This window comes from Lissotriton helveticus, chromosome 3_1, assembly GCF_964261635.1.
Source record: "Lissotriton helveticus chromosome 3_1, aLisHel1.1, whole genome shotgun sequence".
Lineage (NCBI taxonomy): Eukaryota > Metazoa > Chordata > Amphibia > Caudata > Salamandridae > Lissotriton > Lissotriton helveticus.
Window position 1 is genome coordinate 1,133,821,962 of NC_136061.1, and position 22,590 is coordinate 1,133,844,551.

General features: G+C 46.1%; 1 protein-coding gene across 1 annotated transcript in view; it reads right to left on the reverse strand.

Moving 5' to 3' along the window:
- ARL6IP6 (ARF like GTPase 6 interacting protein 6) overlaps positions 1-22,590 on the reverse strand; it is a 147,714-nt gene that overhangs the window by 11,374 nt on the left and 113,750 nt on the right. The window contains exon 3 of the mRNA XM_078681727.1: positions 17,584-17,716. Within this exon, the coding sequence (XP_078537853.1) occupies positions 17,584-17,716 (133 nt within the window). The remainder of the gene's footprint in view (positions 1-17,583; positions 17,717-22,590) is intronic.

Here is a 22,590-nt window from a genome sequence, read left to right on the forward strand (position 1 = left end):
AGACTTGAAGCGCAAACTGGAGAGCTGCGGGGGGGCAGGCACCTCCTGGATTAGCAGTTGGAGCAGGACATTATATTTGGAAACGGGTGTGGAGCGACAGAAAGTGGAGGGGATGGGAGAGAAAACAGCCAGAGGAAAAAATTTGAAAAAGGCCTATGGAAACGCAGTGAAATGAAAGGGGGAAGCCACCTAGGAAGAGCCTGGGTAAGCGGAGTAGGAAAGCCCGTATTTTGCTTTGCGGTTTATTTTCGTATTATGTTTCGCTCTGGATTGTATATCTGTTGACAGCTTAATGTCCTTTTGGGCGTGTAATCAGTGTAATCAGTTATTTCCTGCAGCGCAGCATTTTGTTCTTTATGTAAGGGAGTGAGTTTTTTTTTCACAAAATGGGTGTAGTGGCACAATTACGAACAATCTTACTCTTAAATAACAAGCCGTGAGGGGCGGTAGGTGTTTGGGGAAGATATACGGGAGAGTAACTTAACTGCAAGCAGCGCCGTGTGCCAGTGAGTCGCTGTAAAGCCTTGAATACATAAACACCAAGACTAACCTTCCAAACACTTTTAGTTTGCTAAAACTGAATTTATTTTCACATAAAAAAGGAATTTTTGTTCTAAATAGGAACATAAAGCAGGTAATAATTTGCTAAAGCTATATTTTGCATATTTACAATACCATCACACATTTACATGGACGCACGGGAACACACACTCAGGGTGCCTGTTGATTTTAGAAACTATAGCAACTTTTGTTTTGCAGGAATGTGGGATATGCACCTGGGGGAGGGGAAAGGAGCCGAGAAAAGCTAACACTGCTCACTGCATTTGTATTAATGCAGCGCATTATTTCCGGATCGTGGCGCTGAAGCAGATTAACGACGGAATTACTAGGATTTGCCCAAATGCATCCATGTGACACTGCCTTCTAGTCTCAGCAACGCACAAGCATTGTGGGACATGTAGTTTCAGGTTTTACATTAATCAGGACCTACAAGTCAGGCCGGTCTAGAATATAAATTACAGTTTGAAACAAAATATAGTTAAGGCGGGCTGAGGCGGTTATATACGACGCGGGTCATCTGTCTGTGACTGGATGAACTACGATGCTTAAATCCGCCCAGCTTTCTCTCGTTATTCAGTTACCCCCAATAGTGAAGTCGGCTCAATAACTACTAAGTGGAGCCCTGCAACGTGCTATTGTTATTTTGTACTTTTAACTGTGCAATGGCACCATCACCATGCTTTAAGAACAGGAGATTGCCTAGCGAGATGTATATGGCCTTATTTGTAATGGTAAAACCTGAAACTACTAGTCCCAGACTGCAAAGCGTCCTCTCCTAAAACATTAGAATCATTTTAAAGGTGGAAAACAAAACTGCATGGTCCAGTATGCACATTAGTTCCCCGGACTCATCACAGCTTTCCCCACCATGCATACAAGAAGCTAGGGCAAGATCTTTAATCCCAAAATCTTTTTTATTAAAACAAGCTCAAGTTGAATACATACTTTTCATTGTTAATCATGCATGCAATACAGTTGTCAATTTGTGTAACATTTGTTGGATGTCAAGTACATTCATCGACCCCCAAGAGCGACCCTAGGGTCGGCTACAAGAGTTTATGGCCAGAGCGGCAACTTTAGATGTATATGAAACAGGCAAGATCGATTATACATCCATACATTTAATACACACTTTTAGGCACCTCAACTCCCTCTGTATTTGCGCCACTGAGACCAGACCTTCTCCCACTTCTACTTGACGATTTCTGACTATTTAGGACAGTAAAGATTATGGGTGTGGTGCTGTTAAACAATCAAACAGAAAAAGGACTGGATCAGCTAAATCAATAATTGCTCAAGTTTACCATATTGAGGGCCAATATGTTCTGACTCATCCAAGTGAATGTTGATGAGGAATCATAATACGCCCACAATGCAAAAGTAAATGACAAGCTGCGAACAAAGCATCCGAAAGCAGCCTAAAGGGGAGAAAGGAGGGGTGAGTGTAAGCCGAGGTCACACGGCGGGCAGGGGAGGGGGCGGAGCGGGGAGAGCGAGAGCGGCATGTGGGTGTAAAGAAGCCGGGCCGGGCAGGGGAGGGGGCGGAGCGGGGAGAGCGAGAGCGGCATGTGGGTGTGAAGAAGCCGGCCGGGCAGGGGAGGGGGCGGAGCGGAGCGGGGAGAGCGAGAGCGGCATGTGGGTGTGAAGAAGCCGGGCCTTTGAAGTGAAGCTAAGCTTCACTTCAAAGGTGTCGGAGGAATGCGGGCGGCTGTGCACTCGCTTTTAAGCTCAATGCACATGCGCATTGAGCTTAAAAGTCACGGGCACTGCAAGGAATCGCCACGATTCCTTGCTTCGTAGTTAAACGTTGTTTGAGCCGCAATAGGCTCGCAAGCTCGATGCGCATGCGCATCGACAGGCGAGACCTAAAAATCACCCTCACTAAAAGATGCATTTTAACATTCTGAGTTAAGGCATACTAAACTTTATTTTCCTACCTTGTTCCCAGGGTCAGTTATGTTTAGACGATGTAATAAACAAACTCCCTATTCTATCCTATGAGAGCAAGTAGCTTTGCAATAGTGAAAAACGGAATTGGCAGTATTTCACTATCGGGACATGCTACACACATCAGAGCATGTCCTACCTTTCACATACAATGCACCCTGCCCACAGGGGCACCTTGGGGCTACCTTAGGGATGACTAACATGTAAGAAAGAGGAAGGTTAGGGACTGGCAAGTGTGTGCACTTGCCAAGTCGACATGGCAGTCCCAGACTGCACCCAGGCTCTGCAATGGCAGGCCAGAGCTATATTTTACAGGCTGCTTCCATGGGTGGCACAATCAGTGCTGCAGCCTAAAAGCAGCATTTTATTAACAGGCCCTGGCCATACACAGCGCACTGTACTAGGGTCTGACTAGTAAATCAAATATGCCAATCATGGAATCACTAATCCATAACAACAATTTACAACGGGAGCACTTGCACTTTGGCACTGAACAGCTGTGACAAACTGCCCAAAGCATCTAGACCAGCAAAACGAGTCCAACACACAGCAAAACACAGGAGGCAAAGGCAAAAAAACAGGGGAGGCCCACGTCAATGGTGCCAGGTTTAACATGTTGGATAAGTGTAAATTCTATTGGGATTGAGTGCCCTGCATGCTTTTCCAAGAACAGGAAATACAAGAAAAACAGAAGGCTCAAAGCATCTACAGAGGTTGCTTCAGGACCCTTAACTTATTCATAAAGCTAAGGCAGTAAGCCTCTATACTCTGTTTTACACGAGACTATTGCCTAATGGGAGGCACTTGAGAAGACTTTAGTTTCCCTCTGATTTAGTCAAATTAAGTTCAGAAGGCTTATCGAGTACTCCATTATATCTCAATCACCAACCATCCATCTTTTCTTAGTCCTAGTTCCTACACAAAACCCAGGTAAAGGGAAAAAAGCTCAGCTGTTCAGAGCCAATCCTGCAGCGTTTGTTCTAAAATCTATTACTGCACCATCTAACAGTGAAAAGGAATCCCATCCACTAAAAGTGGGTACCATCTGTTAGAAGGGGAAAGCTGGATATTGTCTTTAATCTGTGCGGTGTCCAGTATAACAGGCCCTAATCATCTGAAGCGGTGTTAGAGCTGGACTAGAAGCTATTCTGGGGACTAGTTCACACACCAAACTGGTCGAGTCGATTTAGGCTTGTAAATGATCTGAGAAACATGATAGGACCTCAAGGGTGTCAAAATCTTAAGATTCCAATGTCTCGGTAATGGAGAACAGCAGTCACAATTTTCTGCTGGCAGGCATAGCCACTGGACTAGTTAGCACCCCTCAGGAGACAATGGGACATCCAATTGTTCTATTAGACAGTCACATTTAACAGTAATAACCAAGGAACTAAGTCAGAGGACGATAGTTCAGACACTTTTTCAGAGGTCATCGCAATCTGCCAAGGCAAAAGAAAACACCACAGAAGGATTAAAGGAAAGAACCTATTTTATGCAAATCATACCATTATTTATGGTCTGGTCTGTTGGGGGCTTTCCAAAGGCGTAGGATACCAATTTCAGCTAATGTTAGTACTGTTACAAACTATCTATTTGTGTATACTGCTATGATTGAATGTAAAACATTGTCAACGTTTGATAGTATTCTCTTTTCATATCCCCTCCCAATAGGTTTCAAGTCGAGGGCAGAATCACAAAACATATAATATGTGTTGTATTCAGTATGTCTGCATCTCCAAAGGTTTGCATTTGCACCTGAATGTGCCTTATGTAGTTTATATGGAGAGCAATATCATGCATGAAGTAGTTTAAAATATCTCTACTTCAGGTGGAATTATTTTAAAATCTGTTGTGATCCTCCACACGATCAGGCCAAAATTTCCTCATGAAACGGTTTCTAATTGTGAGTTCTACAACAGCTTGAATGCAAAAGTGATCAGGTTGGAGAAGAGTGTCAGTAATAGCTGTGTAGAGCCTTGAGACTGTGCCTGAGAATTATTTCCACTTGTATATGTAGTGAACGATGGGCGAGTCCTGATAAGCTATGTGGGTACTTCTAAGAATTTGATGAAGACAACGGGAAGCTAGCTGGGGCTTGTGCTTGTCCTTTAAGTGAAGGCAGCGTAGTCTGTCCCCGCAGTTCTTATATCCATCTTCTGAGCAGGGCACAGTGGAGGGTTTCTCTATGGGCTTAGGCTTCTTGTCAGCATTGGGGAAACAGAAATGCAGGGTGCCCTATGTTGGCTTATTATCAAGACAAATACAAAATGTTCACTCCAAAGGGTCTGTGCTCTAGTTATCCAAACTTGTATAAAAAAACAGGAGTGAAAACCCATCAACCTTGTTGGGATTGGGGTGGTGGAAAGTTATATACAATAAACAATATTCCAACTGGTATTATTTGTGGACAATTATGAAGGATATCTATACAGCATTATCCATCAAAGAACAATTCATATGTGCACATGGCATCATTTTATCAGCATTTCAAAAAATATAGGGCAAATGTAATTACAGTTAATATCAGCACTGCAATTAATAAATAACAAGTGACAGCCCAAAGATGTACAAGTTGCACGAGTGCAAGAGTGAGTGGCACTACGGCGACACAAATGACAGTGAGAGCAGCGTGGACGGCGCAACATGTGTTGTGAATAATTATATACAGTGAGTAAAAACAGAGTGGTTTTTCAAACAGTTCAGGTTTTGTTTTCCGTTTTTTTCAAGAACCACTAAGTAAGGGGCGCCTAATATCTTGCTGTGAAGTCGACGGCGTTTCGATCCATACGAGTTAGGATCATCATCAGGACTGAGGGGCTGGAAGCAGTGCTGTATGGGAAAGAAGGGGGGGGAATGAGTGACGGGCAGGGGCAGGGGTCCATCGGACTGATAAATTGGAGAGGGAGAAATGCTCACCGTCTGGCAACTGATCGATAGCAAGGAGGTCTGGGTGGATGTCTCGAGGGACGTCCCGAAGCAGGGTAACTGCCGTGTCCGAAATTACATCTTCGGTACCACAAGTGCCTGAGAGCTGAGGATGAAAACGGAATGCCAATTCAGGGTTGAGAGCTCAAGGGTCGGTTACCCTAGAGTCAGTGGTAAGAAGCAGAAGGGAACTTACCGGGAGTTAGGAGTCAAGTCAGAGATTATCCGGAGCCGTGTGGTCCGTGGAAGGGCGAGAGCTGATCTCGGGGTGATAGGTGGGACGAGGTGAGTCAATCTGTGGAGAATGGAAAAGAGGTCAGCGATCGGAGTCGATCGGGGAGGCTACCGGTTCAGATATGGCAGTAGGAACCGAAGAGAAGCATTACCTGTCCTCGAGGTATTTAGGCGAGCGAATGAAGCGCTGTTCGGGAGTTGCTATGGCAATCTGGTTCCCGGATTCGAGCTAAATAGAGATAGGTCGAAATGGCCTGCCTGATGACGTGGAGCTACCTGAGAATGGTAGAACTGCAGGGATAGGAGCAGAGGGAAGGGGTGGGGGAAGGGGGCGGGACTCCTGTCACGGGAGCAGCTCAGGAATAGAGGCTGTCGTGATCGGAGGCAGGTAAGTGGACAGGAAGTACCGGTAAGAGCAATGCCGGCGGGGAGTCAGCAGATTAGTCAAGGGGTGGTGGCGATTTGAAAGCAGATGTGAAGCACGTGACTCACGGGTGTTTACAGAGTAATGTCATCAAGTTAAAAACAAAATTACAGTAAAGCACATGCATTATATTTAGATTATGAGTCCATGATTTAGCATACATAAGTAGCGTTGCACAGAGGTTCAGTGGGATGACAGAAGTATGGGTAATGTCTGTCTAAAGGGTGACATGGGTTAAGAGATAGGAGGAATACGTAACCTATAATTTCAGAAAGGCAGGGGGTGAGCGCAGATAGTCAAGATGTCAGATGGTGAGAGTGCTGTTCCACTCATCAATGGTATTTAATCCGTTGTTAACGGAGTCACAAAGGGTCATCCACCTGCATTCGCTCTTGTTTAAGAGGGATCGGATGTCACCACCTCTTGTGGGAAGTGTTAGTTGTTCAATTACTTGCCATTTCATGTCTGTGTCCTTATGATTTTTCTCGAGGTAGTGATTCACCAAGGGCGCTGTAGTCACTTTGCAGTTAATACGGCTTTTGTGTTGCACAATCCTGTTTTTGATGGTTTGTGTGGTTTGGCCCATGTAGAAAAGTTCGCATGGGCATTCAATGGCATATATTACGTTGGTGGATCTGCAGTTAGTGTGGTTTCTTAGGGTATGAGTTCTGTCTTTGTACTTGAATACTTTGGTGTTAGTTGTAAGTTCACACACTGAACAACTTTGGCATTTAAAGTGGCCCAGGACTGGTGGCAAACCCCATGCTGCAGTGATGCTGTGGTGATCTGGTGTTTTAACTGGCCAACTGATTGCACGCACCAAGTGGGATGACAAATTATCTCCTCTTTGATAAGAGAAGAGAGGTTCTTCTTTGAAAGGTTCTAAGGGACGGAGGATAGACCAGTTCTTTTTGATTATTTTGGCCACTTTCTTGCTGCTAGGACTACATTTGGAAACAAATGGAATCCTCTTTAAGGGTTGCTTGGTTTGGCTGGAGAGTAGATGCTCTCTGTGGCAATACCACGCTCTTTTTCGGGCTCTTGAGACCAGTCTTTTGGGGTATCCTCTGGTGATGAGTTTTTGGTCAGAACATCCGCCTCCCTGAAGTAGTCATGACGCCACTTGCAGTTTCGCTTGATTCGGAGAAATTGTCCAAATGGCAGACCATCTCTGAGTCCTCTCGGGTGGTAGCTGGCATATTGAAGTAATGTGTTTCTTTCCGTCGGTTTACGGAACAAACGGGTTCCAAGTTTTCCCTCTTCGGCGTGAATAGTGACGTCTAGGAAAGGTAGGTCGTTCTGTTTGCATTCGCCTGTGAACCGGAGATGTTCCTGCGAGCGGTTCAACCAGTCAATAAAGGACATGAGAGCTTCATTGGTACCCTTCCAAAGTAGCAGGACGTCGTCGATGTATCGACGCCACAAGTATATATTTTCTGCCGACCTCAAGTTTCCCCACTCGTATTATACGATACAGAGCCGACACTAGGTGTTTCCCATCAGGGGAACTAAGAATGAAGTGTTAGGGAGCAAATGTTTCTGGCTCATTTGGAAACTAATCAATTTCCGCATGCCCTGCCGTAATCTGACCCAATGGAGTGGGTTGGGTATCTCGGAAGAATTGCTCTCGTGTTCTAAACCGTCCATCACAGAACAGATCTCCCCATACTGATATCTTAAGCCGCTTACACATATTCTGAAATCCCGTTTCGAGCAGGAGTAAAAGATCTGGCTGATACACCAGCGGAAGGCGAGGTGAATACAGGAGACACGTTTCCAACAGCCGTGCTATGCGCCTCCAGGCGTCAATCATGCATGTAACAGTCGTGGAAGGCGTCTCCACCACACTGAGAGGCCCATGAATAAGGCCAGCAAGCGGAACAGGTCGCGCAATCCAATCTTCAACCGCTAATTGGGGCATGAATGGCGTAGGTGCCATCCAGTGATACGCATAATGCGCCTGTGCACTAAGATAGTAGAGTGCAAGATCAGAAACATCAAATCAAATGGGGCTGGTATGAAGAACTACTTTATCTTTATGTAACTGGAGAAAGGGTCTTCTATGGTTAGTGCCTGTAGTTCACCCACTCTTCTGAATGGAGTGATTGCAACGAGGAAAGCTGTTTTCAAAGTAAGGAACTGAAGTTCACATTTGTGCATGGGTTCGAATGGCAGACCCATTAGCCTTGTGAGGACTATGTTAAGATTCCATACTGGGGCAGGTGGAAGTCTTGGTGGTATTACCCTTTTTAGCCCTTCCATGAATTCTTTGATGACAGGCACTCGAAATAGCCACAAGTGTTGCCTATTTTGAAGGTAAGCTGCTATAGCAGCAAGATGCAGTCTGATGGATGTATGGGCCAATGCGGACTGCTGCAAATGTAGGAAGGTAGCACAGTATGTTCTGTATGGAAGCATCAAGAGGGTTGATGTGATGGATATTGCAATAGATAACAAAACGCTTCCATTTGGCTGTGTAGCAGGCCATTGTGGTAGGCTTTCTGGCCTCTTTAATAATGTTCATACAGTCTGGTGGAAGGTTGAGATAACCAAACTCTATGACTTCAGGAGCCAGATCGCACGGTTCAGCTGTTTGGGATCTGGGTGTTTGATTTCACCATGGCTCTGTGTGAGGAGACTGGGAGTTAAATGTAATTTTTGGCACCAGAGAGACTTTCAACAGGGTTGTGACCCAAGGATGATGTGCCCATGTTTGAGCTACTAGGATTAGCGTGAGTGATGTTTGCCTGAGTTTCCGAACCACTGATAGAATGAGTGGGAGATGCGGAAAAGCATAGGCAAATATCCTTGACCAGTTCATCCATAGAGCATTGCCTTTGGACAACGGTGGGGGGATACCTTGAGGCGAAGCTTTGGCATTTTGTGTTTTCGGGTGTTGCGAACAGGTCTATGTGAGGGACTCCCCAGGCTTGAAAGTATGGATGGAGAACTTGAGGGTGGAGTTCCCACTTGTGTATCGGATAGCTTGGCCTGCTGAGGAGATCAGCAATCTGATTGTTGACTCCTGGGAGATTTTCCACTAGGAGATAAATGTTGTGGTGTATAGTCCCCTTCAGATGTCTTGGGCTAAGTGGGACAGTTGGAGAGTGTGTGTTCCCCCCTGCTTCTGTATGTAATACATAGTTGTCTGTTCGGACTAGTACAGCTTTGCCAGAGAGGTGATCTTGAAAGGCTTTGAGTGCTAGAAAGATTGCCATGAGTTCTAAATGATTGATGTGAAGCAACCTTTGCTGTAGGCTCCACCTCCCTTGCACTGTGTGTTGTTGGAGATCAGCTCCCCAGCCAGTAAGGGATGCATCCACTGTTAACACGGTTTGCGGAATGGGGGTCTATGAACGGCCATCCTTAGGACAGATTTTGTGTGTTACACCACTGCAGAGAGCGATGAGCGCGGCCGCTTACCAACACTAGATCGGTTAATAGACCCTGTGACTGATTCCACAGACTGACTAAACACTCTTGAAGTGGAAACATGTGTAACCTGGTGTGGGAAACAATCATGATGCAAGATGCCATCATTCCCAGCAGTTGCATATACACTTGAGATGGAAGTGACTAAATGGGATGAAATTTGAGAACGAGCGCCTGAATGTTTCGAATTCTGGCTGCATTAGGATACGCCAGAGCCTTCGGAGTATTGAGAGTGGCTCCTAGGTAATCCTGAACCTTGTTTGGCTGAACATGTGATTTTAACACATTGACTGAGAACCCTAGCTGTTGAAGCAGCTGAATAGTTACTGAAATGTGGTTGCGACATTGCTGATATTGTTGAAAATGGCAATGTATGTGTACATAAGCGGCGTTCATTTGTGTTAACTGTACCTCTTGTCGTAAGCAGAATGGATATTGCAAAACACTGACTGTGTTATCCCGCCAGCACAGACCCATACACACATATATACAGCAGCCATTTTAGGTACCATGGTCTCTCTGTTTGCAATCGATCATCAGCCCTCCCCTGACCCTGCAAGCTTCCCCCATGCACCCTGACCGCCCCCGCTCTCAGATGCACAAGTCATAAGCTCTCCCCTCCCGCATGACTCTGTCTCTGAGAATCACACCCCGTGCCTGACCAACACCTCCTTTCCTTCCATGAATACCCCTCCTTTGATGACCCCGTTCTCTGAGCCTGATTGTCCGCACGGACCGCTGGTCATCCCTCAGCCTGAGGATACAGTTTATTGCCCACTACTGTATGCACTCGCCTCTCTTGAAAGGAGCCACTATTGATCATGACCACCCCACCCCCTGAGATTCGATCAGGCGCACACATTCCAAGGGAATCAGCAGAACACTCAGCTGCGTGACAGCCCCCTCCTATTGTATGGAGGATAAGGGCCCCTACTGTAGCCATGTGTTGGAATATCTTCATACTTCACAATGTCTCGATTGTAATAAAGGATGCCTGTGTGCCACAAACCTGTGTATAAAAGACGAAGCCTCAGAGAAACTTGTTAGAGCACCTCCCGAAGACACTATGCGAGTGTCCGAAATGACAGGCTCTCCTCATGAGAAATAAACCTTTTTCCTTGTCTTCCTGCTTCCAGTGCCCGTCTCTTCATTTGGTAATTATTTATGATGGGAACTAAGAGGCGCCTTGCGCCAGCAGCCTGGGCATCAGGAGCGTTACGGGCTGACTTTTCCACAATATATGCTGGCCTTGATGGAACAGTCGTCCAGATAGGGAAAGGCATGTATTTGTTGTCTTCTGCGATGCGCAGCTACTACCGCCAGACATTTTGGGAAGACTCTGGGAGCAGTGGTGACTCTGAATGGGAGCACATTGAACTGGTAATGTTGACCTGCTACCACAAACCTGAGAAATTTGCATTGAGCCGGATGGGTTGGGATATGAAAGTAGGCGTCCTTTAAATCTAGAGTAAAAAGAAAATCGCCCTTTTGCAAAAGAGCCAGTATTTGTTGCAGTGTTACCATGTGGAAGTGGTCTGACTGTATGTAAAGGTTGAGTTCTCTGTGATCCAATATGGGTCTGAGAGAGCCGTCCTTTTTTGGAATTAAAAAGTAAAAGGAGTACACGCCCGGCCCTTGATGTTGAGGTGGTACGGGCTCTATGGCTTGTTTTAGTAGTAGGGATTGTACTTCCTGTTTGAGAAGGTACAGGTGATCCGGTGAAAGTCTGTGTGTTTTTGGGGGAATGTTTTGAGGAGTGTTGATGAACTCCAGGCAGTAACCAGAATGGATTATTTGAAGAACTCATTTGTCTGTTGTTATTGACTGCCACTTTGGTAGAAATTGTGACAGCCGTCCCCCTACAGGTGTTAAGTGCACAGGGGGGAACTATGGGCAAGTCACTGTTTTGTATTGGATGGCAAGGTACGTATATTGGAGCCTCTACCTCTGCCATTGCCGTTGTTTCCTCTATAATTGCCTCAATAGAAACCCTTGGAACCTGAGGGTTGATTATTACGCTTATAGGTGGACGAAGTGTCCGAGGTAGTAGTTCTAGATCATGCTCAATAAAAGGAGCGAAAAAAGAACCATGCACTTGTGGAGACTGAAGCGCTCCCATCGATTTAGCCACATCAGTATCTTTCTTCATTTTATCAAGTGAAGTGTCTACCACTGGCCCAAAAAGGTGTTCCTTATCAAAAGGTGTGTTTATTATTGAGGTCTGAACCTCCGGTTTAAACCCGGATATGCGCAGCCAGGCATGTCTTCTTAAAAGAATACTAGTGTTTACTGCTCTGGCAGATGTATCAGCAGCATCTAGGGAACATCTAATTTGATTATTAGAAATTAACTGTCCCTCCTGAACCAGGTCTTTCGCTTTGGATATGTGTTCTTGAGGAAGAAATTGGATGAGTTGTTCCATTTCATCCCAGTGTGTGTGGTCATAGCGTGCTAGCAATGCCTGTGTATTGCAAATATGCCAGAAGTTAGCATCCTGGGAGGCTATCCTTTTCCCTGAAGCATCAAGGAGTTTACACTCTTTATCTGGTGGTGGTGCATCTCCAGTAGTCTGGGACTTTGCCCTTTACGTGCAGTAAAAACTACTAGTGAATCTAATGGTAGTTGGGGCAGGCTTGTATTTTTTACCTACCCTTGGAGTAAGGATACCTGCCCTAACAGAATCCTTAAAAATGTTGTCTACATGTCTGGTCATGCCTTTTAACATGGGCAACATGTCTGTAGACTTTTGTGTGTTGTGTAGTGTCTCGAAAAGGAAGTCCTCTTCAAGGGATTCTCCGTGTAGAGGGACTCCATGGTAAGTAGCAGCTCTACTTAACAAAACGACAAATCCTACACTGTCATCTGGTGGAGAGGGTCTGGTAGGATATATGTCCGGGTCGTTGTCATTGGGAGAATCAGTATTAGTCATTCAACACGTCTCCCAGCTGATCGTAATCATTATTATCCCCATCACCCTGATTGTCAAGTGTGTGTGGTGGTAAGTACTCTTCAGGTGAAGTTGGCACAGGTATAGTCTGGGGTAGAGAAGGTGAAGGAAGAGGAGGAGGGGAAGGGGTTGTACCAACAGTTCCCTTCTTCAATGGTATGTGGTATTCCTCTTCTGTTGTAGCAGCTCTTTTTAAGTCACTTTAGTGGTGATATGTCCAGTATTTAGGTGTATAACCGGAATTTTTTGTTTCGTATCCGGTTTGTCGAGCGGATCACTGAAAACATGTTTCTTTTGTGACTTTGGCGTTCCTATGTGTTTCGGCTCCGAATGTTTCGGTGCCAATGATTTTTCGGCCGGAGCTTTCAGATCCGAACTTTGTTTCGGTGCAGACGGAGGATGTTCGGTGCCAGACTTTTTCTTCGGCTCAGAAGTCTTTGGGTCGGTGCCCGATTTGGCATGGGGATTTTCGGAGCCGGCAGCTTTTTACTATGCAATGGTGCCGAACCTGAAGGCGGGGCTTTGGATGCTTGTTCTCGGCGCCCAACGAGGCCTGAGGGCGCAGTTTGGTCCAGAGTATTTTTCTTCAATGGGAGTGGAAGGTGGCGCGAGATAGGGACTGTACTCACGGTACGTTGTCCATGCGGGATGTCTTCATCCTCATCGGAGCTGTCTTCGGAAACAAAGACGTCTCCTTGTTCCTCATCGTTCTCCGATGGGCTGGTCGCCTTCCTCCTCGACCGATTGAAGTCTGAAGAGGTCCGGAATGGAACCTATCTGTTGTCTCTGCATGTCGCGTCGGGCCCAACAATCGCAAAGAGTCTTTTTGGAGCAGAAGCTCGGCACACGTCGCAGTGGCCTTCTCTGTGGTCGGGTGACAAACACAAATTGCACACCTTGTGCGAGTCGGTGCATGGGTATTTCGCGTGGCACTGAGGACAGAACTTGAATGGAGTTCGTTCCATCAACAGTGAGTCGAACCAGGGGCCAAGCTCGCCAATCGAAATTTTGGTTAGGAGTCACGATCCGCGAAAAAAGGGGAACGCGAATGGAAACAATATCGTAGAATGTGAATGTGAAACACACCAAAAGAGACCGAAGGATTGACATCGAACCGGAGCGCAGCGAGTTACATCCGAACCCGATGGCGGAAAAAAACAATCTGAAGATGGAGTCTATGACCATGCGCACGGTCACCTAAGGGAGGAGTCCCCTCCCTTTTGACTAGGGAAAACCTCTTCCAGAAAAACAAGTGCAAACATCCGGACCCAACATTAGATGGCGATCTTAGGCAAAGCATGTGACATACAGCTCACATGCCTCGAACCTATCATTTTTTAAATATAGGTCAATCAATGGCACAACGTAATCGAATGTACTATGGTAAAAGATGTCGGCATTATAAAAAAAATACACTTTTTTTTCATTTTGAAGATCCTTAATTATATTTTTACATGCGGTTCATAGCGCGGTTTATAAGCTAAATATTTTGATGGCTAGGCCCATGCTCTTGGAGCCAAGTCAGAGCATTAAATCATCTCTCCCTATTAATTTGCTGTTTTGCGCACCTCTAGAAGACATTACAGTGGAGTCTCTGAAGCGGGGTATTTTGCAGTCCGGAAAAGCAATCAAATTCTAGGTAAGAAATGTGCTTTCCATGAAATTTACTTTCTAGATCATCCTGGAACAAGCTGTTATAATGACTGTTTTGCAAACTTGTGCTCACACCCACTTGGGGTTACTGCTTACGTATGGGCCAAGTGGGTCACCAGGTCACCTCCACTACGGGGTTAGAAGCGGTTCCCTAGGTGCGATGGTTTGGACCCAAAATGTTTTCCTGGGAGCTCGCTTTAATACTGATATTCCAAACTTTTGGAAGATTAGGCTAAATGTTTCTTGCACAAAATGAATTCAACATATCTTGGAACACGTGGGTTACCATTACACTGTTTAAATGTTCAATTATTCAAGTGAGACTGCTCTGGAAGAGGAATGTGCTCGTCTGCAAACAGGATAAGCAGTACTCCACCTTGACAGACATCTTAAGCCATGCAGAGATGTTTATGCAGACTTAGACCTTCACCAATTGCATCTAAGGAGGCTGACTCCTGGCAGAAAGCTGCTTGGCTTGACTGGCTGGGGATGTGCTCTTCCTTGTGGTGGATAAGTGCGAGCCCCAAGATGCTCTTTTAATAATCGAAATTAGGCATAGTGCAGACCTGCACAGAAGGAGGCATCAGTGGTAGGGTTGGCATCTCTTGCTGTGGCAGAAACATTATGCTCATAAGCATCCTTTCTATTATGGCCGCCTGATAAAGACTTTTCATTAACTGACTGCCTCTTCCCAAATGACCCCCCTCCCCCTATCGAGAGGAGTGAACAATTACAACAAGCATTGGCATAGCCAATAGGTCTCGCTTTTGGGACCTTATAAGTTTTTAGCCACACAACAGTTAATGTTGTTGCACCAAGGACATTGTGGTGCATAACTAAATACTTAGAAGGGCCCAAAACGAGACCTATTGGCTATGCCAATGCTTGTTCACATTGTGCCACTGAAGACAATAGTTAATCATGGTACTGGTGCACGTGCATAGCGCTTCGTACTCTGGGAGAGCAACGAAGCACTATACGTTTTATCGATTCCTGAGTGCCCTTTTGGAAGTGGGTGGCTAGAAAGCGAAAGAAACCTGGTTAGGGACCAATCAGATCAGTAAATGAGGGAGGTGTGGGTCTAATGCATGCTGCTTGCTTTATCTACTTCAGAAGCATGAAAGGCAGAGCCCACTCACAATTCTGAAGCAGACTCCCTTAAAACGCATTTGGAAACTTGGTTTTCTCACTACAGTTCCCTTACTTCTTGGTTGGTTTGCCTCTGTAGATTAGTCTGTCTCGCAATAGCGCTGCTGCCCACAAGGGCTGCGCGTTTGCATGACCCGAGGGTCGTGCGGGTTCAAGCCCTGCTGCCTTCACGGAACCGGTCAGGACCGGAGCGCTGATGGAGTGTGGGGGCGTTCAGCAGGGCATGGGGAGCTTTAAAAGAAGTGTGGCTACTTTTAGGAGAAGTGGCATTTACCAAAACAAACATGCAGGGCGGCCGTGAAAGAGACACCCGTGTGACGGCCGTGAAACGCTCTGTGGTGGGGGAGGGGCAGTTGTGAGAGGCGACGAAAGGTAGGAAAAGCAGAGCAAATGTTGGTGCGAGTGATTTAATAATTACTATCGCCACAGAAATCCAGACGTGTAAGGAGGGGTTATTAAAAATCGGAAATGTTGATCGTTGACTAATCATGTCGTGCTCCACTGGCAGTAATACTATTTACAATGGTACATTTACACATGTAGATTTAATCATGCCTGTCTTGCCTAACGATTTTGTATCTGAGCTGGGTGGCCGTGGTAATATCAGGAGCAGAAGTGGGGTTAAACAGGTTTCTGTGAGGAACAGGAGCTCTGGTGGGAGGTCATGATGGAGCTCCAAGACTTGTATGGCAGAAATAGAGAGGGAGCATGTGTTGCGTAGGAAGCAACGGCTAGGAGAGAGAGATGTTGATAGGAGGGTTCTAATGTTTGCAGTGTGGGTTAGCTAGATGGTGTTGGTGGACCAGAGGTTCAGGCACAGGGCACGGAAGAGGTGCAAATAGGTAGACACCGGCTTGGTTTTGGCATGCCAGCTGCGAGTCCACACAGCAGCTGCCATAACAAGACAAGGAGAAACATGAGAGACGGCCTGCGGCCGTCAAAGTGAAATTACGGCCGGCGGAGGGCATTGCTGTGGGGAGGAGAAATGAGACACGGCAGGCAGGGGAGGAGGCGGAGCGGGGAGAGCGGCATGAGGGTGTGAAGCAGCCGGGGCCTTTGAAGTGAAGCTAAGCTTCACTTCAAAGGTGTGGGAGGAGTGCTGCTGGTGATTGACTGGCGATTTGATGATGTGCATGCTCATTTTAGGTCAATGCGCTTGCGCATTGACCTAAAAACGCACGGGCACAGCATCAAATCGCCAGTCAATCGCCAGTCTAGGTAAAGCTTATTTAAGCCCCTATATATCTCGCTCCCGCTCAATGCGCATGCGCATTGAGATAGGTCGCTCGACCTAAAAAGCAGTCTTGTTAGGCGGCCAGATAGTGGAAGGCATGGGACTGGGATGAGCCGCTTTCTTGGAGTGATTTGGTTCCACAGAGAATGCCATTTTGAAACGGGAGGCTACCTGCCAATCATGTGTCACCTGGGATTTCTTGGCGCAATATAACAGGTGTTCATTGCTACCCAACTCAGTGGTGCTCGTTTTTTCGATCTCAATCAAATGAATGGTTGAGTGGACGGCTGGGATTTGAATCTGTGACCATAGAGTCAAACACAGACCTCTGCAGTGGATGCAATGAATCCCTATACTGAGATATGGCAATTCATAGATTTGCATAAAACATTATTACACGATGCCACCACCTACTGCAGGAATCCCTGCAATGTCGAGGAGTAATTCAGTAACTTGTCTTATTACCACCATTCCTCATGTGATTGCTTCATTTCAGACCTCTGCAGTACGTCTCTGGAGTAAGGGGGCTATACCACTAAAGCCCTCGTTAGGAATGGCCAGTAAAAATCCCCGTTGTGTCCCTCCCCTGCATTTAGCGTGAACCAAGAGGTCTGGTAATTTTGGATGGAGATTGTGAGATTCTGGGGAATTCCATGTATAAATCAGTATTCTCGTTCTGATTTTGACATGTTTTTCCATTCAAAGACGTTGCCTGCTTGAAGCCAATAAAATGTCCTGGTGTCATACCACTGAGCAGCGGGTTTCCCGCTAAGGTTATTTCTGAGGCCCCCTCCTAATGGTAGCCTGGGTGCCGAAGCTATAGCTGGGAGATTCAATAAGAAGACACTCTGGCTTCTGCGTGGCATTTCCGACACGCTGAAGACAGTAAGCAGCTAGAAGGAAACAGAGGCCTGAAATGCAAGTCAAATCCAAATGTGAGAGTAGAAAAGGCAGTCAAATAACCACTATTTGAAAACTATTAGTATACTGGTCATGAAAATATTTTTTCATTTCTGTTTTAATCTTGCATGTACAGTATTGTAGGGGAATAACAGCTCACAGGGGTGAAATGTTTACCTGAACCTTGCCGGCGACAGAGGTGTTGGTGGAAACATTCCGGGCTCAAAGGAATCAAAGTAGGTCACGGTCCAAGAGAAGCTGCAGCACGACAGCCCGGCTGTTAGGGAAAGCACCAGCAGACTCCAGAAGCCTAAAACAAGAGTATTAAAAAGCAGTATTATCGGAGACTGAAGTGTTTGAAGTAAATCGATTTCAAGGCTCAAAGACGTTCTCTACACACTTTTGAAAGAGCAAAATGTCCTTAGGGCGTTTCCCTTTAAATAAGCATATGAATATACATTTCATATACAAACAATGTAGGCCACCAAATATTTTTTTCTGTAAATAAGTAGCCTGTGTTTCCAAACATGAGAGATCAGCATCACAATCGTACTGGAAACCAATTTAGAGTTTTATCGTCTGATCCAGGTACAGCATTCCAATCCTCTTGTGTGTTTCTAAGTTCAACAAAACATTCTGGAACCAAAACTAAAGCAGGATCCGGGTGGTTATTTGTTTGGACACAGATTCGGAATCTACATAGATAGTGAAGACCACTATTAAACATTCTTGTAAATCATTATTTTATTTATTTATTTTTTTAAAGACGTTTATTAATGTTCAAAAGAACAGTACATATAGCAAAGCCTACAACCCTGCGGGCCGGCTGCAAAAGAACGGTAAATCGTGAGTGCGCTGGTCTGCACAAGAGGGCGTGTCGTTGCGCTCCTCGTGTCTCTGGTATGTTAAAGTACAGGCAGTGTGGTCACAATACCTTGAATCAGTAAAAAGAATAATTCCATAAATGACGTCTTGTTTTTCAGTTTTTCTAGAACTAAACCTTGAATTCAACAACTAAACAGTACCGTTCGTATCAGCATATCCCAATATTCCTTTCGCGGCCGCGCCGCGTCAAGGCTGTCCTGTTTGCACAGTGCCAGTGGGAGACCCCTCTAGTCAGTGTGGTATATGTCGATGTTGCTCCAGTGCATCTGGGGGTCATTGTTGTGCATGCGCGAGTGATCTCGGACTTAAAGTGGGACAGCTCCTTTGGGCCGTGGCGTTTCACCGGCCGCCGGCCTGGTTGGCGGCGCGTGTATCAGTCAGGTGGAGTAGCCTAGCTGTTGGTGTATCAGGCGGCGTCTGTGCCTGTGTTCACTGCCTGTGGCGCCGTTGGCGGCGTCCGTCCACCGTGTCATGGGGGGTTGGAGAGGCCACCGCCGGTGAGCAGGGGATCCGATACTACAAACGTGTGAACTCATATGGGGAAGGGGGGGGGGGGTAGAGTGCACTTGCTAGGGCGGTGTCAACGGCTCTGTGCTGGGGGCATGTCGCTGGGCGATGACTGTTGGTGAGCGCCCGTGTGGGTAGCCGGCCGTGTCTGAGGTTTGCGCGCTGGGTAATCTGTGTCTGGGTTGGGGGGGGGTTGCCGGCATGGTGTGCTGTGGTTCCGTCAACGGAGCTGTAGCCTCTGGGGCCCACTCCCGGTGGCGTTTCCTCTATGTGAGCCCTCTGATAGCGCCCTCCCCCTGCAGGGACCCCAGGATGCCATCCCAGAGCTGCGCGATCGGGAACTGCCGCAGACCTGCTATTTCTTCCCGGTGAAGTGCCGTGCCTTCTGCCCTGGCCCAGTTTGTGAAGGATGTGAACCAATGTGCCGGGGTGGGTGGTTCCCGCCGTTTCCAGTGCCTAGTGAGCAGCCGTTTGGCCGTGATGAGGCCCAGATCCCAGAACCGTGCCTGCGTTTTGTTTAGTTTGGTCCTTTTATATAACCCGAGGATGCATGCCTCCCACGTGTCAGGTAGTCCCGGGCCCGTGCTGTGAATCAGGAGTGATGTCACCTCCCCCCAATACGTGGCCAGTGTTGGGCAGTGCCAAAGCATGTGCAGGATGTCCGCATCCAGCAGGTCACATCTGGGACAAGCGGTGGTGTCTATCGCGAAGTATCTATTTATTCTATCCGGTGTTAGATATGCCTGGTGCAATATGTACAGCTGGATGATACGGGAGCGGGAGTTACGGGGGATGTTCACTGGGCTGGCTAGGATCAGGTTCCACTCCTTATCTGTCCAATCCCTCCCTCGGTGCGCTGCCCATTTAGCCCTGATCTGCTGCGTGGGCTGTTGCGTGTGGATGAGAAGCGCCTGCGCTAACCAATGCGTAATGTGTGAGCCTCCGCCCATTACATGTAGATATTGGATCAGGTGGTGCAACGGTGGTTCATCCTGGACGTCTCCCCAGGGATCAGTGTATGCCCGCAGTACCGACGCGTGGAGCAGGAATTGCCCAGCCGGCAGTCCCGTGCTTGCCGAACATTCTTGTAAATCATATTCCTCAAAAACAGGTTCTTAATTCAGTACAGCAAGAGCCCCAATACCAAATTCAGCAATCAAGTACAGTCAAATATATGTAGGCCACAAAGAATGGGAATATTTCCAGCGGCAACCACGTGGCTGATTACCAACAGAAACAGCGGTTTTGGGAAGGAAACCTCACCCACTTCATTTGTGGCATGCTTCATCATTGGTAACCTTACCATGTCCTTGTAAGATAATACTAACACATACCTGCCAACTTACGTACAATATCACAGTGTGAGGTGGAGGCGGTTCCTCGTGCCGAGAAGTACCTTAGAAGCATAATTGAACTCCACCCAGCCTCCAATCCCCCATCCATCCACCCAAACAAAAACAAAAACAACAAAAAAAACTTGCTGAGGCTTCGCAGTTCAAGGCCTCAGAAAACAAGGTTGAAAACCACTATTTACAGCTCTTTTTCCTTGCCACCGTGTGATATCGGCTCCTCACTGGGAGACCGTTTGATGGGAGCAGATATCGTGTCACATGGTGGAAACGTGTGAGTTGGCATGTATGCTACCGGGACGGACTCCACCTCTGAATGCGAGAGATCTTAATAAGAGGTTACTGAATAGGAAAAAGGGATCCAGGCTATTAATATTACCCTAGGGTAAACTCAGAGATTTTCTTTTTCTTATGGTACCCTGGGAAAGATCAACAAGCATTTGCAATGCAATAGCTCTCGCATTATGAAAGTTTGAGCTATTGGTCTTGTAAATGACTATTTTTTTATTTATGTGTTGGTTTTGAAATAAGCTAAATTAATAGCTTTGTCATTTACAATGCCAATAGTTATAACTTTCGCAAATGTGACAACTATAGCATTTGTAATGCAACATGTTTTGTATTTGCAGGACTTACATGTATTGATATTTCAAATAACAATGGCTTTTAATTTTCTTCCAGTGTACTCAACCCATCATGTTTAGCCTTAAATTAATAATTGTTGACTAGGGTCTCTTGCTCACCACAACCAGATGAAACTCCTGGCAGAGCTTTGTTGTACCAAGAGAGCTTTTGCTTTTCTGCTTCTGACACCAAACCTGACTGCAGAGGGCAGCATCTGCTCACTGGTTACTTGTCTAACCGGAGGGATTTCCAGGAGGTGTTCTTGTTGACTTGCTTCAAAGCGATATTTCTTGTAATAACTGTTGATACTTTTAAAAAAAACACGTCTCTAAAGATGCTTTTGAGCCGCATCCTAGTCAAGATAAGTGAAAAAAGTTTGCTACTTATGTGTATTCTGGTGTAGAGGCGTTCAGTGCCAGACACCGCGCAGGGCTCAGGTTTGAGGAGTTCTAATTCGAGGTTTAATTTACTTAACTCTAACTAATATCAAGGCCTGATATTGTAACGGCTACGAAGTGACATCTGCGAAAATAGGCTCTACATACAGACAGGCTTGGAATGGGAAAGAAAATAGGACCAGGCACTAAAAAAAAAAAACCAACGTGACGGGTGTTTGCAAATCGCCACGGTTTTGAACTAGTAAAGTTACAGTGTATGAGTGTTTACCAAGCTATGGGAAGACCGCATGGCTTTCCCCTTGCTGTAGGAAATGTTTTTTTTAGTTTTAAAGGAAAACTTTATTGGACATAAAGAATGCAATGAAAAAATAATATACAGTATTAATGTCCAAGACAATGCAAGTAAAAAATCGTAGGTAATATAAAGAGAGAAAAGGGGAGGAAGAGAGGGGAAAAAAGGAGGGGAGGGAGAAAGAGAGGGACAGGGACTCAGCAATTAAAGTACAGGATCCATACATAAAATGTAATATTTCGGAAAAACTTGCAAATGGAAATGTTTGTTTTAAACTAAGGGAAATTAACAGTAAAAAAAACGGTCCACAAGACCACAAAACAGGCCCACAAAAGTGCCCAAAAAAACGGCCCACACACGTCAGACCCGCCCATTTGGCTTGCCCGATTGCCCCAGTCCGACCCTGTTGTGCACGAAAAACAACGCAATCTGCTATTAATCTAAGCCACATGGCTACGTCTCTTTCTCTGGGGTAATATGAGCACCGTTGTATTCAACCAGGCAAATGTATTTCGAGGTCATGTTATATAGTTACCTCTATTAACACTGAGGGATGCAAAGTCAGTTAAATCACAGCTGTACACATTTAAAAATAAGCTTTGTGACGTGCAAACTAAAAAAGTGATGCAAACTAAAACAAGAACATCGCCGAAAGAAGCTTTTACTTAAAGCAGGGGGCGGGGGAGCGGATCCCTTTGAAGCACGGCCTCGCGGCCGTGAAAGAAGTGTGAAACAGCAGGGATGTAATTAGGGGGGGAGGAGAAGTGAGGCCGAGCGCGAGCTGGGGTGAATGCCTGTGGCCGAGCTGCCTGTGGGAGGGAGGCTGATATGAGAAAAGGCTATTCTAGTGCTCATTTGAAGACCTGCAGCCACTGCAAATGCTTAAAAATATCAAGCTGTAGTAAGAATTAATTTATCATTCTCCTCTATGCAGCCTCTTCTTACCTGTTCATAATATGGACTGTGATCCTTACATCTTACTTTTTTCCAATGATTTTGAAACTCCTTTGGAGCAATACTGACTTGATTTTAAAAACTTGCCACTATAGTTGCTGCATAGCTGTACAATATGCCTGCCGTTTAGCACGCATACGTAAGGGGGGGAGGATGTGAGCTAACGGCCGGAGCT